At 54.5% G+C, this 16,875-nt stretch overlaps 1 protein-coding gene across 1 annotated transcript; it reads right to left on the reverse strand.

The window, feature by feature from the left end:
- Window positions 1-6,801: 6,801 nt before the first annotated feature.
- Window positions 6,802-13,608, reverse strand: TMEM92 (transmembrane protein 92). Its single transcript, XM_045983835.1, has 5 exons — window positions 13,477-13,608; window positions 10,809-10,834; window positions 9,764-9,838; window positions 9,422-9,617; window positions 6,802-9,179 (listed from the first exon to the last, which is right to left on the reverse strand). Exons 1-5 carry the CDS (start codon window positions 13,543-13,545, stop codon window positions 9,072-9,074), a joined length of 474 nt encoding a protein of 157 aa, XP_045839791.1. The 5' UTR covers window positions 13,546-13,608; the 3' UTR covers window positions 6,802-9,071.
- Window positions 13,609-16,875: the final 3,267 nt, after the last annotated feature.

Raw genomic sequence — 16,875 nt, forward strand, 5'->3', positions numbered from 1 at the left:
TCTCTCTATCCCCTTCCCCGCCAACCCCTGCTTATCTGCACTCTCTAAATACACACATACATACATACATACATCTATAAAATGGACAGAGGACTTAAATAGACCTTTCTCCAAAGAAGATTTGCAAATGGCCAAAAAAGCACACGAAAAGATGCTTAACATCACTAATCATGAAAGAAATGGAAATCCAGTGAGATACAACCTCACACCCATTAGGATGGTTACTGTCCAAAAAAACCCTCCAGAAAACAGGATATGAGGGCAATTTGGCTGGGACATCTGTCACACCATTAATCGCCAGGTTGATGAGGCTGATCTGACTGGCTAGGCAGGTGTCACTTCCTCACCCTCACCACTCTCCATGCTCTCCATGGAAGAGGACGCCCTTCCCCCATACGGGAGGACCATTCTTCTGGTCAAGGGCATATCAGTAGCTTCGTTCCCCTGCTAGGAGGTCCAAACAAGCTCTCGGGATCCATTTGTAGGAGAATGTCATAGAGTCAAGCTTCCAAGGCTCCAGACACAGCTAGATGACATGCCACATGTGGCTGTCTGCCTTTCAAAAACAAACAAACAAACATAAACAAAAACAAAAAGCAAAATCCAGAAAATGAGCGGAAAAATTAAAACCTTTGTGCTCTGTTGGTGGGAGGGTAAAGTGGTGCAGCCATGGTGGAAAATAGTTTAGCGCTTCTTCAAAAGACTAAACATAGGGGGATCTGGGGGCACAGTCTGTGGAGCGTATGACTCTTGGTTTGGCTCAGCTCGTAATCTCAGGGTCTTGGGATCGAGCACCGCATCCGGGTCTGCTCTCAGTGTGGGCTCTGCTTGAGATTCCCTCTCACTCTACCCCTCTCACTCATGCTTTCTCTCTCTCTCTCTCTAATAAATAAACAAATCTTAAAAAAAAAAACCAATCTAAATATAGAATTACCATATGGTCCAGGAACCCCACTTGTGGATACGTATATACCCAAAAGAATTGAAAGCAAATTCTTGAAGAGCTACGTGTACAGCAAATTCAAGCCAGCACCATTCACAATAACCACCCAACTCAAGTTCCATGACACATGAATGGATACGCAAAATGCCGTATATGCATACAATGGAATATTGTCCGACCTTAAAAAGGAAGGAAATTCTGACACTTGCGACAGCATGGATGAACCTTGACAATGTTATACCGAGTGAAATAAACCAGACCCAAAAGACAAATTCTGGATGATCCCATTTTTGAGGCACTTAGTCATATATGAGGGGTCAAAGTCATAGAGACAGAAAGCAGGATGGTGATTGCCAGGGACGGGGTGGGGGAAAGAGCCAGAAAATGGAGAGTTACTCTCTGATGGGTACGGTTTCACAGATGAAAGGAGCTATGCATTTGGATGGAGTCCCCACACAGATGTGGTCATGGCTGCACAACATCGCAAATGGAGTTGATACCACTGAACCACACACTTAAAAATGGTTATGGGGGGGGAGTGAGAGGGTGGTTGGGTTATGGACATTGGGGAGGATATGTGCTATGGTGAGTGCTGTGAAGTGTGTAAGCCTGACGATTCCCAGACCTGTACGCCTGGGGCTAATAATTCATTATGTTAATAAAAAATAAAAAATTTAAAAAAATATATAAAAATGGTTATGGTAAATTTCATGTTCTGTATCTTTTACCCCAATAAGAAAAAAATGGAAACGAAATCGGAAAAACAAACAAAACTACAACAAAAGCAACCGAACACCACAGGCAAGCTGGGAGGGGGATAAAACATGGAAGAATAGATTTATTGATAATATGTTTTAGTTCAGAAGTCCACAAACTATAGCACATGGTAACTATGTGTATATATTATATATAAATATGCATCTCATGCCCCACGGAGGTCCACCCAGATGCCCAGGAAACATCCCTGAACTTGAGGTCTTCTTTCTCTTGTGTCTGTGTGAGCAGGAAACACATTTGGTGACAAGAAAGTCACGGTCAGGTGTGAAGGAGGGAGAAGATGGATTCAACTTTGCATTACCAGTGCAGTGGAGGGACTGAGAATTATATCCCCCCACGCCCAAATGACTAGTTTAAATGAACTGCACAGAGGTGAGCCGGGGTGGCTCAGTGGGTTAAAGCCTCTGCCTTCGGCTTGGGTCGTGATCCCAGGGTCCTGGGATCGAGCCCCACATCGGGCTCTCTGCTCGGTGGGGAACCTGCTTCCCCCACCCCCTGCCTCTGCCTGCCTCTCTGCCTACTTGTGATCTCTGTCTGACTTGTGATCTCTGTCTGTGAAATAAATAGATTAAAAATCTTAAAAAAAAAAAAGACTTTTTTAAATGAACTACACATGAACAAATGCAATAATTGAGGCTTTGCCTGAGACCCTAAACACATACCCTGAGCTTAAATTTGACCTAATGATGTTTAACAATGTTTAAAAAACCGTTTGAACATGGAGGCAGGAAACTGACTTTTTTTTTTTTTTTTTTTTAGTAATCTTTTTATTTTGAAATCATTGCTGGCTCATAGGAAGTGACAAAGATAGTAGGAAGAGGTCCCAGGTTCCCTTTGCCCTGTTCCTCCCAGTGGGTACATCTTACCCCCAGTCTCAAAATCAGGAAACGGATACCGGGACAATGTGTGTGTTTGTCATTTTATCACCCATGTAGATCTGTTGTAATCACCACTGCACACAAGGTACAGAGCTGTTCTGCCAAGGCAAAGACCTCCTTCCTGTCACTCCTTGATAGCTACACCGGCTCCCAACCCCATGTCGCCCCTGCCCACGGGCAGCCACTAATTCATTCTCCATCTCTATCACCTTGAGGAGACTGAGTTTTTTTTTTTTTCAAGATTTACTTATTTTTTGGGGGGGGGGGATGTGTGCATGCCCATGGAGAGGGAGGGGTACAGAGAGAGAGAGAGAGAGAACCTCAAGCAGACTGACTGCCCTCTGAGCGCGGAGCCCGACACGGGGCTCCCTCTCATGACCGTGAGATCACGACCCGAGTCAAAATCAAGAGTGGGACACCTGGGCGCCTGGAGACTGAGTTTTAAATCCAACTTTTGGTCCTGCCCAGCTATGCGACCTGGGATGAGTCACATGTCTTTTCCGGACTTTGTTCATTTCACCCATAATAAGAAGAGGCTGGACTGTCAACATTTCTCTCAAATTTCAGTAGGATGATAGGATCCTGAAGCTCCATGAGGATTATGCGAAGGAAAACAGGTTTTATGTTGACATAAACGGCACCCGAGCAGTTCCTTAACCTAGTGTCTCTCTTGCCGGGACTTTAGAGCTTTGCTTTCAAGGTGGCTGTGAGCATGGTGGTGACAGGGTGGGTCAGTCAACAAAGAGGGACGTCTGCCACACAGGCATTACTCTAGACTTCGGATGGGACCAGGGACATGGCAAAACATGGTCCCTGAGGAGGCTGGGTGCAGAGCGGGGAAACAGACTGTCAACACGTAAGCACACAGATAAATGAGAGCCCTTCCAGTCCTGGGAAGCACGGTAAGGAAGAGAGTGCAGCGCTGTTGAGTGTCACAGAGTGGGGTGGTCAGGGAAGCCTTCTCGGAGAAGGTAACAGCTGAACTGGAACGAGGGTGATGAAAAGGTGGCCGCCATGTGAAGACCGTGAGAGAACTTGAGGGGAGGGGGACAGATCCAAGCAGAAAGGTTGGTCAGATACCCTGAACCAGGCTGATCTGGGACAGTCAAGGCTCAGAGAGAGGGCTGCTGTGGCTGGGATGCAGTGAGGAGGGAGGGGAGAAGAAAGAGGTGATTTTGGAGGGGATGGGAGGGCCCACACCTGGTGTGTCCTGCAGGTCAAAGTCAGGGGGGTGGGTTTTATTCTGACTACAAAGGGCAATGAGCAGAGGCTTCCAAGCAGCGGAATGATGTGTCCTACGTGGGCTTTAGAAAGCTCTCCCTGACTTCAGTGTGTAGGATAAACAGAAGGGGCAAAATGGACACGAGAGCAGCAAGCCAGTTAGAATGTCCCTGGGATGGCCTAGGCTAGACCTGACCATGTTTTGGTCCAGGGCTAGGACAGTGAAATGGAGAAAAGTCGTGTGGGTCTAACATGGAGGCAGAATGAGAGGGTAAGAGACAGAGGGAAGTCACAATTCCTGGTTTCAGGCCTCCGCAGCTGGCCGACTGCCAACTATTTAGGGTGGGATAACTTGGGAAGGACTCAGATTTGGGGCCGGGTGGAAGGAAGGTAGAACCTAGCGGTGGCCGTGGCATGTTTCTCCAGTGTTCCCGTGGAGATGTGAGGTAGCTGAAGGGGAGTTAAAGACAGATGTCTGCGGTTCAAGGGAGAAGTTTCAGCCACAGATAAAGATTTGAGATCCACCGGGCAGTAGATGGTTCCTGAAGGCACAGAACCCAATGACAGCCACTATGGGTGGGAGTGAAGGTAAGGACAGAGCCAAAGTCAGCTCGGGTCCCTCAGGCCAACTATCATTCAGAGATGGCGGAGGAGGGGGGGAAAGTGAAGGAGCTTGACAGGAAGCTGTGGGCGAGTAGGAGGAAACCCAGGGAGGGTAGCATCTGGGAAATCTGGAAAAGAAAGTTTTTCAAGAAGGAGGAAGCGACCAAGTGTGTCAAATGTCACCGACGGACTGAGTAGCTGAGGTTAGAGAACTGACTTTTGACTTCGGCAAAATGTAGGTCAGTGGTAGCGTGGACAAGAGTCACTGCAGGTCAATGATGGTGACAAAGGGCTGGCTGGAGCGCGATGGGATGGGAATGCGGTGGGGGAGGGGCACAAAACAGCGGGTACGGGAATGAGGGTACCATGGCAGGGCTTCAATAAGACGGGCGATGAGGCGTACTTACACCCAGAGGATAACGACAAAGGTCCACTCGGGAGGGAGAAATGGCTGATGAAGCATCACTCGGACACGAAGAGTAGAGGACACAGAGGACACGAAGGGTAGAGCCCAGCAGGGGACCATCACCGAGGTTGGGGGGTGGGCGGTGTCAGGTGGCTCTCCTGCGACTGTATCCATTTCTGTCTCTGAAGTCTGTGGCACCATCACCAGCTGGAATTGAGGCCGGGAGTGTGGAAGATGCAGAGAGTAGAAGGCAGGCATCAGCCATGTCAAGAATGAGGATGGGAAGCTTCTAGGGGGGTGTTGGAGGAGTTGAGGGCCCACTCGGGATCTACAGTTTGGATTCTAAAGTGAGCCCAACAGTCCAGGTGTGCTGGTTCTTAAGCAAAACCCAGACCCAACCAGAGTCTGGGGTTTTGCCAGGAGAGTATCATGGATGGAGGGCGGGGAGGGAGAGGCAGGGCGGTGATGATCAGGCTGGACCAAGGACTCCAGGCTGGGGAAGAGGCGAGGGAAACGGGTCGCCATACGGGGCAGATGGCCCTGCATGGGGGGCTAAGGCTCGGTGGGCTCAGGGACTCAGAGAACAGCTGCCCTGGGGCTAAGGCAGGGTCTGAGCTGGAAAACTAGGAGGTGACCTTTGGAGCTGGAGGTTTGAGGGATGACACGCTGGAGTGCGGGGCTGATGTGGGGGGTGGAGGTGAGGCTGTTGCAGTCAAGGGCCATCCGTGAATTCTTTGTCCTCCTTAGCCCTCCCCACGTGGGACTCCGAGAGCTACATCCTACCAGAGCTGGGAGGGATGAACCTCTCCACTGTACCGAGAAACTGAGACCCAGGGATGCCAGTGGTGGAAACTTCCAGATCGGAACCCGGAGTTCTAAATCTCAGCCCCAGGGTGGGGGGAGATTCTTGTTGGTGTCATCCCTTCCCCCCCATCCCCTGCTTGCCCCCTGCTGCACAGCTTTCCCCTGCGCCCCCATCCTCTAGGGAAAGTCTCCTGCACACACAGCCACAAGGAGTGCCTTCCTGGTTTTGGCCATGTCACAGGTGTCCTTACAAACGTTCGGTGGCAGATCTGCACCCTCGTTCTGTCATTCATCCTCCCAGTTAATTATTTTCTTTCGTTCGTTCATTCATTCATTCATTCATTCTGTGATTCCATCTTTCATCATTCTTTCGCTATCTTCGATCTGTTAAACTAAGTGCAAAGGATGAGTTCTCAGCCACTGGGAAATGTCATCCACCCGACCAACCAGCCAGACTCCGGACATGGATGGCCTGCCTGTCAGTCCCAGAGCCGCCTCAACTAACATGTGGGGATCACATGTCCTCAAACGCCTGGCAGGTGTCGGGGATGCGGTGGGGGAGGGGCACGGAACAGCGGGTGGCATGTCCCCCCCCCCCCCACTGCTCATCTCGTCCCTGACTGCCTATGTCGTATGTGTGCCAAATGTCGGAGCTCTTCCAGCCTCTCCCCCATAGCCGGCCTCATTATATATGAGCTGCTGTCGACCAAAGTCCACAAGGCGAGTCTTCATAAACTTCTAAAGCCGCCTATATCTCCATTAAAGAAGTCTTTTTTTTTTTGAATCCGAGGAAGCAATGCTTGCTTGTTGTAAAAAATACGACAAAGTACACAAGGTAAAAAAAATCCCACGGTGCCAACCACTGTTACAAGAGGGGCAGTGGGTGTGGTTCTGTTTGTATCTTTCTAGATCTTTCCAAACATTGGTAAAGGAAAGAAGCATATATATATATATATATATATATATATATATATATATATATATGCATGATCGAGTATATATATTTACAAATTGAGATCACAGACCATTATTCTGCAACTTGCCTTTTGCCTGTGACAATAAATGATGAGCACTGTGACAAGCTGGTGCTGCCGATCTCCTTCGTCCTTTTTATTTTTATTTTTTATTATTTATTATTTTTCATTTGACAGACAGAGATCACAAGTAGGCAGAGAGGCAGGCAGAGAGAGGGGGGTGGGAAGCAGGCTCGATCCCAGGACCCCAGGACCATGACCTAAGCCGAAGGCAGAGGCTTTAACCCACTGAGCCACCCAGGCACCCCTCCTTTGTCCTTTTTAAAGGCTGCATTGCACTCACACCATGGATAGACCTGGCGTGTATAATTGGTTCCCATCGATGGCCTCGTAACTGGATTTATGCCCCCAGCTACAACGCTGCACTGGACATCTTCCCGGGTTTCTCTGAGCTTCTCGGGAGGCTCCTTCCCAGAACTGGAACTGCTGGGCCACATGCATTTTCAATTTTAACGGATACACAGTGCCAGGCATAGCACCCGACACATAGTAGGAGCTTTGTAAAGATTCATGGTGGGAAAGGATGCTGCTGCTATGTCACGATTCAGGGTTACACTCTTTCCCCTCCCCCCAGCCATAAGCAGAGACACCTAGAACTGGCAGTTGCGTGCCACCAGGTCCCAGCAAGGCTGGGTTTCACGATGACCAGACTTGCCCTCCGGCCACTCTGGGTCTGCTGGGGAGGACTGAAGGGTCTTGGCCGTCTTTGATGAAAGGCGGCGGTGTCCGGGCTGAAGAGGTCCTCCTCCTTAAGGTCTACAAAGCCCATTGCTTATCATTTCCCCTGTCCAAGGTGGGTGTTTACCCAGCGAGGGCAGCATCAGCCCTGGGACTTCCCCACCTGGGGCTAGACACACTTGCATGAAGCAGCAAAGACATCTTCCTTCTCCCCCACCCCGGATCAGTCCCAGAAACTTAAGGGAAACTTCTGGTGACCGCACTCATTCTCCTAGCTGCTAACTCTGACACGATACTGTCCCTAGCTACTGCTGCCTCTCAGGAGCTCTGTCTCCAGCCCCAGCCAGGCAGCCCCTGTCCCTAACATCTCTGGGGCTGGCTGTGCCTTTCCCTCTCCCCGGCCCTGCCGTCTGCCTGGGTCATGACATCCTAAGTCTGGGTATAATTCAGACCACTGGAGACCGCATCCCCGCCTGCAAACCACTGCCAGATCTCCCTCCGATCCTCCCAGGAGCTTTGGCCAATGTCTGGATAGGAAGGTCAGCAGCATTCGTGGGCTGCAGGGGAGCAGGGCAAAGATAGCTTCACGGCAGAGGTGGTATCCCTGCCTGAGCCCTGGGACACCAGCATGGAGGGGGTCTCTCTCACTCTGCGTCCCCCATGTTAGTCCCCCAGCTCCACGCTCTGCTGCAGGCCCCATGGGGACTCATGCCCCTCGAAGACTCTCTCCCGTGATACAATGACAAATGCTTCTTTCCTCTTAGGGGTTAACCCCACAGATGAGCTCCGGTGGGAGTGCCCCGAACCACACAGGGGGCTGGAAGAGGGAGAGTTTGCCCTTTCCTCTCCTCCCTCCAGGAGCTTCCAGGGTGGGGCAGGTCAAGGTCTCCAGAGTCCCCCACAGATGGCCAGCTGCCCCCACATTCCTCTCCTCTGCCCCCTCCCTACCCCATGGTGAGAAAGGCAGGAGCTGAGCGCCACATCCCCTGGGCAGAGCAGTGGGAGGACGGGATGGGGAAGAAAAGACCAGTCACTCCTGCGTCACCCCCAGCTCCGGGTCCAGGCTCTTTCACACCAAGCCCTGGGTCTGGGTCAAAGCATCTGCCAAGATCCTCTCCCAGAGGGTGGTTCACAGATGGACTGTCTGCCCAGGCTCATCACTGACAAGTCAATGGTGGGATGTGGGGTTCAGTGGCCTGCCCACACCCCAGCCCCTCAGCGGCACGTGGGCTCACTCCCCAGTTACCTCCCCACACAGCCAGAGGCGGACTCTCAGTGACAATCAGCTAAAATTTAGTGAGTACACAGGTTGGGGGGGGGGACAATGGGGTCTTCTCTAGAACCGATGCTGTCAAGTCTCCCAGGAACAGGAGTGCCCTCTAGAAGATCTTGGAGCTGGCTGTCCAGTCGAAGATGTGTGTATCCCCCAGAAACAGGGCTCTCTCCACACCTCAGCATAGCGCATCCCACTGTCAGGTACCTGACATGCTCCTCCCGCCAGCCTCTGACATGGGATTGGGGGGTGGGGGCAGATGCTGACCCTCCAGACCAGCGCTCCTGATGAGAGAGACAGCGGAGGTGGAACCGGGATAGGAAAAGCAATAAGTTAAAATGAGGAACAGCCAGAGACGTGGCAGGACAGGTGGGGACATCACAGGGGTCCCACGAGTCTCTGGCTTAACCAAGGAGGCGTGGACGCTGCAGCTGCAGGCAGGCGGCTGGGGGGCTCAGAAGGCTGGGTTGTCGATGCCCCTGGGCACCCTGGCATATTCTTCGGGACTGAAGCTGTAGGGAGGGGGTGGCTCCATGGGGGGCAGGACAGGTTTCAGAATAATCTGCAGGCGAAAGAGGGGACAGAGTCTTCTCAGGGCCTGGCACCAGCCATCACCACCCAAGTGTTGGCTGTGCATCCCTCCCAGGGAGAAGGGCGACCCAACGGTGGCTGCAAAGCCCCCTCAAGGTCCAGGGGCCCGGTGGTGTAAGGACGGCCTCACTATCCCATTGCTCTAAAAATCTGGACAATAGGGAGGTCAGGCCCGCTGAGGAACGGAGCAAGGAGTGGGACAGAGACACCCACCTCGCTGTAGGGGGGCGGGGGGTCAAAGGTAGACGTCCTGACCCTCTCTGTGGGCGCAATGGAAGGCGGTTCCGGGGGCCCCTGGTGATCCACTGGGGGCTCCTGCTCCGGTTCTCCACAGTTGCGACAGAACCGCTTAGCCAGGCCGCAGATGCACAAAAGGGGAAAGATGATGAGGAAGGTGATGACGAAGATCCTGGGGTGAGGAACCACCGATATCTCCCTGAGTCCCTGGGCTGTCCCCACCACCCCTCCCGCCCCAACCTAGACCACCCCTTGGGCAGGAAGTCCCGGTGCCCCCCCCCCCCATGGGTGTGCCAGAGAAGCCGGCCCCGGGCTCACCTCAGGGGACTGGAGAAGAGCTCGTATTCCTGGCAGCAGCTGTCACCACAGCACTTGAATCCTTTGGGGCAAGTGCTGGGGGGTGGGGGTGGGGGGGCAAAGAGAGGCTGTTGGTACCAATGTGGCAGGAAGATCCCAGACTCCCCCAAACTCACCCATGTCCTCTAGGCACAAGCCACGCCCCAGCAGGGTGGGGAGTAGAGGACCTGGGGGGCCCTGGGGCTGGGACTCAGGACCTGGATTCTAGGCTCACTACTTGTGCCAAGTCTTCTGGGTCTCAGTCTCCTGAGTCTATGAAATGGGTGTAAGCAAGGTCCTATAGACTTCAGCAGGCGGGAGGGGGGGGGGCGGGGGGGGGGCGCGGAGTGCTGTGGAGAGCCCTGTTGGTGCCCATGGACTAAGAAGTGGGAAGGAGAGCGTGTTCCTGGAACATCCAGGCTGACTTTTTTTTTAAGATTTTATTTATTTGACAGAGAGAGTAAGATCCAAAGTAGGTAGAGAGGCAGGCAGAGTGGGTGGGGGAAGCAGGCTCCCTGCTGATTCAGGGCTCTATCCCATGACCCTGAGATCACGACCTGAGCGAAAGGCAGAGGCTTAACCCGTTGAGCCACCCAGACGCCCCTCCCCGGCTGATGGAAACATTCTTCCGCTCAGGGACCAGCCCACCTAAGCCCCTCCTCCTTGCGCTCAGGTCTTCTGGCATTTATTTACGTTTTAAGATGGGCACAGGCCGTTTGCCTGCCCCACTCCCCGGGGGTGGGGTGGTTCCCCTCCGAGGAGAGACAGCCTGAGACCCAGAGGGGCTGAAAGAGGAGCGGGGATTAGACTTCGGACACGCCCACAAGTGCGACTCCGCCCCCCTTGGCTGGAGGAAGAGGGCGGGGAGTGGGGGGAGCGGGGAAACCCTCTTTCGCAAAAAAGGCAGTGGGTGAACATGACGAATGAGGTGACTTTCTGCCCCTCCCCCCCGCATGAAGGCAAGCAGAGAAGGATTCGGCGTGTCTCCACCCCGGACTGGAAGTTATAGCCCAAACCCCAAACTTACAAGAAGAGTCCACATTTGGCAGCAGCCTGTGGAAGAAAAGAGGCAGAGGTTGGGGGGGGTCATAAACCGGGGAGCGGCACCTCTCCCCACCTGCTGCCCGGTACCTGAGAGCCTGCAGCAGGTTCCCAGTAGATCAGCACCCCACCCCCGAGCCTGCTCTGCACCTCACCCAGATCTGTGACCAGAGCTCCACCGGATACCAGGCACCCCCAGCTCTTCCCCTCGGCACCACACCCGCTCACCTCCAAGTCTGTAAGCTCACGCCTCTTACCTCCCCTCCAGTCCATCTCCTTTCCATGCCTCATCTACAATCAGGGCCAGCAATTCTCCTGCTCATCCAATCACTCCCCATACCGCAGGCAAGTTCCTACCCAGCCAATCTCATCACCCAAAACCTTGCTGGAGGCCTCCCTTCAGTGGCTCCCCTGTGTCTGGACCCCCAGCAACCAGCCTCTCCTCTTTGCCCTCTTACACACACCCACTGGGATTTCCCTGAACACTCCTGGCTGTTTCACACCTGCGTGCAAGGGCAGGCCCTCTTCCTCCTGCCTTCCTCCTCCTTCATGGTCTGCCAACCCCCTATTGATCTTTCCCATCTCTGCCCTCTGCCTGGCGGGTGGGGTGGGGTGGGGTTCCCTGCTCTTTGAAGCCACCCAGACCCTCCTCTCCTGGCCCGGCTCCCTCCCTTCCTCTTCTACACCAGTTCTGTGGGGGTATCTAGGGTACGGGTCCAGAATTTAACCATAGGAGTAGCAATGATGTGCAGAATCCTTGCCTGAAACACTCTTACCCTAGGTATCTGCAAAGCTGGCTCGTGCCCCCCACCATCTCATTGAAAACTGCCATCTCCTCCCTGCCAGCGCCCCTCACCACGTTCTTCTGCAGCGTTCCTACCCACAGCTAGCATACTGTTAAGTCTCCCCTTGTCTTGTGCATCGTGTGTCGAAGAATGTAAACTCTGGGAAGGCAGGCACTTTGGTCTGTCATCACTGGTGAAAAACCTATCCGCCACGACATCCGCAGAATGAATGAATGGGCACTCACCGATTACCTGGTTTCATTTCCTCCCGGCTGCTCCCAGACTGCGGGGGGGGGGGGGGGGGGGGGGATGCAGGGGTGGGAACACAGAAGGGAATGGGAGGTTATCTGTCACTCCACCCCAGCCTCGGGGGACAAACAACCACAGTTAAGAAACAGAAGCGACCTTGGCAACAAGACTATCAAGTCTTCATAACTTTACTTGAAATAACTCAATCACCTTTCAAATACTAATAACAGTAAAGCCAAGAAAACCAATGACAGCCAGTAACAGGTGGGCTGATTCCCCATTCCAGGCTCAGCTCCTCCTGGAAGCCTCCCTCCCATAAGCCTTGGCCCCGGGGGACTAGAGCAGGAATCAACCCCCAAAGCCTGGCCCAGAGAGGTCTGGAGCTTCAGGGCACACAGAGCCACCTGCAGAGGTGGGGACAGACCAAGGGGTCCAGGCACTTGGGGGCACCCTCTTCCCTCTCCAGGTTCCAGACCCTGTCTCTCCCCACTCTCCAGGCCCCAACTAAGAAGGACAGAAAATGAACAGGTTTAATAAATTAATCCTGAGTTGGTGTTTGGGAGGGTAGATCTCCCAAATTCTCTTCCCCCACTTTAAACTCTTGTCTGGGTGCTCTTGTCTGAGGTGGCTCAGTTTTGAGTTCCACTGAGCATCAGCATGGTCCTGGGCGCCTCAGCTTACAGACACCTGCAATGGGGAGCCTGTCAGCCCCTGCCTCCTGAAGTTGCTGGGAGGAATCGAGAGGATGCTCAGCCCAGGGCTGGCACCCACGGCTTGCCTGGCGGCTGAGGAGGAGCGCCAGGGCTTGGGGGCAGAGCCCTGCGAGGCAACACGGTTGTGTGACTGTGCCCTGTTCCAGGGAGGGAGCCTGGGATGTCGCTGGCATTCTTTAACAGAAGTGAAAAATTCCAGTTCTAGGCCCATGTCAGTTGCCAGGATGACCTCCCACCCCAAGACTGGACGGATCTCCCCCAACATTTTCAGAGTTTAACAGAGGAACGGGAGGAATGAGGGGGTGCATAAACCCTGCGACCCGCTCAGAATCACTGATTTCAAAGGTCAAGCCCGTCTCGGGTCCAGCAGCCAGATCAAATCCTGCCCAGGCTGGAATCCTACTTCCACTCCCAAGAGGGGTGGAAGGAGCCTTCTCTCCCCTAAGGCACAAACAGACAGTCCCAGAGAGGGCGAGAGCTTCCCCCAAGGTCACCCAGCACTAGAGGAACAGGGTTAGGGTGACAGGCTGTCCAGGCGTCCAGGCCTCATGCCCCCCTAATCCCCGCTTTCTGACGCGGCGGGAAGAAGCGGGAAGGACAAGCCCTGGCTAATAGGAGGGTCAAAGTCCCCACTCACAGCCAGGCACAAGTGTCAGATGGTGGTGGGCAGGGGTGGGGTCCCTCTACACGGTCCCCCTGCAGGCGACAGGAGCCCAGACCTTCTCAGGGACTCCCCCGCTGTCCCCACATCCACCTCCCCGGCAAAAAGAGAAAGGAAGTCGCTAATTGCGTTCAGTCAGGAGGAAATCCTGACAATGGAAGGTGGTGACCGGGCTCCAGAAGTAGGCCCCTGACCCACAAGGGTAGGGCCCTGAAAGTTCTATACTTTCACCTCCCAAGCGCTCACCTGTTGGGGGCCGGCCAGCAGGCCGAACAGCAAAGTGGGTACAAGGCCGGGGACCCAGGTGTCGGACATCCTGGCACGGGGGCCGAGGAGCTTCCGTGTGTAGGGGGAGGAGGGGCGAGGCGGGGCGGCGACCTCTCCCATGTCTGTCCACCTATGGGGCCCCGCCTGGGGATGGGGGCGGAGCTTATGCATCCGCGAAGGGCCGGACTTGGGGCAGGAAGGGGGAGGAGGAGGGGAAGAGAGGGGAAAAGATCGGGGTTGGATATTGCGAGTTGGGAGGTAGAAGAAGTTAACCGGTTTAAAAAAAAAAAAAAATGGGGTCAGTTCTCGAGCTACTCCTTGCCCGCCCCCGCTCCTCCACTCCTAAGTGGCCCCGGGCTTGAGGGAGGTAGTGCTGGGCCGGGCGGGGAGTGGAAAGGATGCGGGCAGACCGGGCCGCCCACTTCAAACCCCTTCCCATCTGGGCTTGCGGGGGACAGAGGTTGAGGGAGAGGGAGGCCCGGGAGTGGACTGAAGGCATTGTATGGGGGAGAGGTATCACCTTTTTTTTTTTTTTTTGGCCAAGAAGAGAGGGAAGGGCGGCTTGGTTGATACCAGGAGCATAACATTAGTACATTTGTGTCCCCCCAGGGTCCCCTGCAATCCTGGGAGGATGTGTTCCTACACTTCCTTTATTTGACTCTAGGGGAAATTGAGGCCCAGGGTTCGGAGACTTGCCCCCTGGCTCGGCAGCTGGGGGAAAAGCGGAAGCTAGGCGAGCAGAGCCGCGGCCCAGCAGGCCCATCCGGATTCCTGGAAAGACCCCGCCGAGGCGGTCCCGGCTAGGAGGGCGGGATTCCCACCCTCAGCGGCCGCGCCCCAGCCCTCCAGGCGCGCTGTGCTTCCCGGGTCCCGCCGACAGGTGGCAGCATCGCCCAACGCCGGATTCCCACGGAGCAGCGCTGCGCTGCGCTGGGACCCGAGTTAGGCTTTCCCTGAGCTCCCGCCCAAGGGGAGCTGGCTAGTGGGCGGAGTGGAAGGCCGCCTCGGGGGTCATAGGCGCGGGGTGAGAGCCAGATTCCCAAACGCGGAGGAGATGTGTGGACCCCATGCCGGAGCAGGAGAGATGCGGCCCGGACCCCTGGGGAGGGGGCACAGTGGAGATGGTGGGTGGGGGTGCTCTTCCCAGGCGGGGGGAGACAGGAAGGGCTCCCGGCCAGCCGGGAGAGCTTGTTAGGCATCCCCTGCCGCGTCTCAAATCTGACTTTGCCACTGAAAAAGACCCCCAACTTAGTAGGGATGGTCAGGCTTCCTCCTCTAAATGTCTTTTATTTTTCCTTTTTCTCTCACCGCTTTCTTTTTACCTCTGTTCTCATCTCCGTCCGTCTTGTGTAACCTCTCCTTGTCTCTCCCCATTCCTCCCGGGTCCGTCCTCCTGTTTGTTCTCCCCTATCGCTGTCTCCGCGCCGGTTCCTCTCCATCTCTGCGTGTTGGCTTGTTTTCCCATCTCTGTGAATCACTGTCTCCCTTGGAGTCTGTTTCTCTCTGTGTGTGTTTCTATTTCCTTTGTCTCTGATTTGGTCCCGTGTCTCCCTGACTGTATTTCTCACCGGCTCCCTAGTCTCTCTCTCTGTCCCTCTTTCCCTGTCTCTGTTTCTCATTATTTGTTGGCCTTTTTTTTTTTTTTTTTTTTTGCCCCTAAGGACAGAATCTTCCAGTCTCCTGATCCAAGTGAAATCAGTGTCTGGCCCCACAAAATGGCCTCTATTTCCAGTTCCTGGTGACTCTGGAGTTTGGAGAAGGTCATGGCCAGGGGCATCTCTTCCCTCCTACCCATGCAGTTGGCCCTGGCCCCAGCTAGCCCTTCTACCAAGGAGGGGGCCTAATCCATGGAGTCCTGGAACCTTCTCCTAAGCAACAACCACACTGCTGTCTCCTTAGTGAGGCTGCTGCTAACCTGGGCTTCCGTCCTGACCCTCCTTCCCTCCTGCCCCTGCCCTGTAGCACCAACACCCCTGGCTGGGATTCCCTGCCACTCTGCCCAGACCTGGAGTCCCACAGAGGCATGGCCTTTAGGGGAGAGGAAGATGGATGAGCTCAGGGGTATCATGGGGAGTGCAATGATGGATCCGAGAAGGGGATGGAGGAGTTTGAGGGAGTGGATGTGGAAGACTGGGAGGACTGAGGAGGTGAAGGGACCAGTGCAAAGAGCGGCAGGCAGAGGGCAGGAGGTTGGAGCTGCCAGACAAAACACAGGATGCCCAGTTAGATGAGAGTTTCAGATAAACTGAAAAATTTTTTAGTATGAATATACTAAGTATTCCCATGCACTATCTGGAACATACTTACACTAAAATTTATGTGTTGCTTATCTGGAATTTAAATGTGACTAGGTGTCCTGTATTTTTATTTGTTAAACCCAGCAAGTCTACCCAGGTTCTTAAAATATCATAGGCACAGACATTTGAGAACCCCTGTCCCACACACCCCCTCCCCAGTGGGAAAGGGAGACCTGTGGGACAGAGTCCAGAGGGCCTCTGGCACCTGCCTCTTGGTCCTCACTTTTTTTCATGACACCAACTTGCCTTTCTCTGCACCTTCCTGCAGCTGGGGACAGGGTGGGGACCCGGAGGGGGGTGGTCCCAGCTCAGTCAGTCCAAGAACACCAAACATCACTGTCAACACCCATCATGGCCCCCAGGGCCCCCAGCATTCTTGATGGGTGAGGTCGGGGTGGGGGGACACCACGGAGCCCCAGAGGGAGGAGGCAGAGGCCGTTTTTGGCTAGGAGCAGGAAGGTCCTGCACAGGGACATCATCTTCTGTTCGACACCTCATCTGGCCGCGGGCGGGAAGTGTGTGTTTGCGTGCACGTGTGTGCTTAGGCGTGTGGGAGGGGAGGCCCGGAGGCCTCAGGCAGTCAATGGGTCCCTCTGGATTCCATGCCAAATTCCATCAGGGCTTTCCCAAGAGCGGCAAAGAAGTCAGAATGTCTTCATTCTCGCTAGCTGCCTCCCCAGCCCAGTCACTGAAGAACAAGCCGATTGTCTGCATGCCACAAGGGCCCAGCTGCAAGGGTCCCGGAGGTCAGCTGGCCCACTTGGTCCCTTCTCAGAGACGCCAACTGGGGCCTGGAGGGGTGAGAAGGCCAATTTACTCCGGAGCCTGGGGCTGAGTCAGGACCCGAACCACGCAGGCCTCAAGACCCCACGCCCGCAGGCCACCTCGGAGGAACTGTGGGGTTGCTGATGTGGAGGGGGGAACGCCTCACGGGGGCTGGGGTGGGAGGTCTTGCCCAGTCCTGAGCGAGGGGGAAGAGCCAGGGTGAGTTCTGTGCCTCTCGGCCCCTCCCCTGTACTGTGGTGGATACTGATCCCCATAATGACTCATGGCCGAGGGGCTGGATCTTTCTTTTCAAAGT

Source organism: Meles meles, chromosome 18, assembly GCF_922984935.1.
Source record: "Meles meles chromosome 18, mMelMel3.1 paternal haplotype, whole genome shotgun sequence".
NCBI classification, from domain to species: domain Eukaryota; kingdom Metazoa; phylum Chordata; class Mammalia; order Carnivora; family Mustelidae; genus Meles; species Meles meles.

Coding starts and splice junctions, on each gene's coding strand:
- TMEM92 (XM_045983835.1), bottom strand. CDS start 13,545: ATGTCCGACACCTGGGTCCCCGGCCTTGTACCCACTTTGCTGTTCGGC. Junction 10,835..13,476: donor TGCTGGCCGGCCCCCAACAG/GTGAGCGCTTGG, acceptor TTTCTTCCACAG/GCTGCTGCCAAATGTGGACT. Junction 9,839..10,808: donor GCCAAATGTGGACTCTTCTT/GTAAGTTTGGGG, acceptor CCCACCCCCCAG/CACTTGCCCCAAAGGATTCA.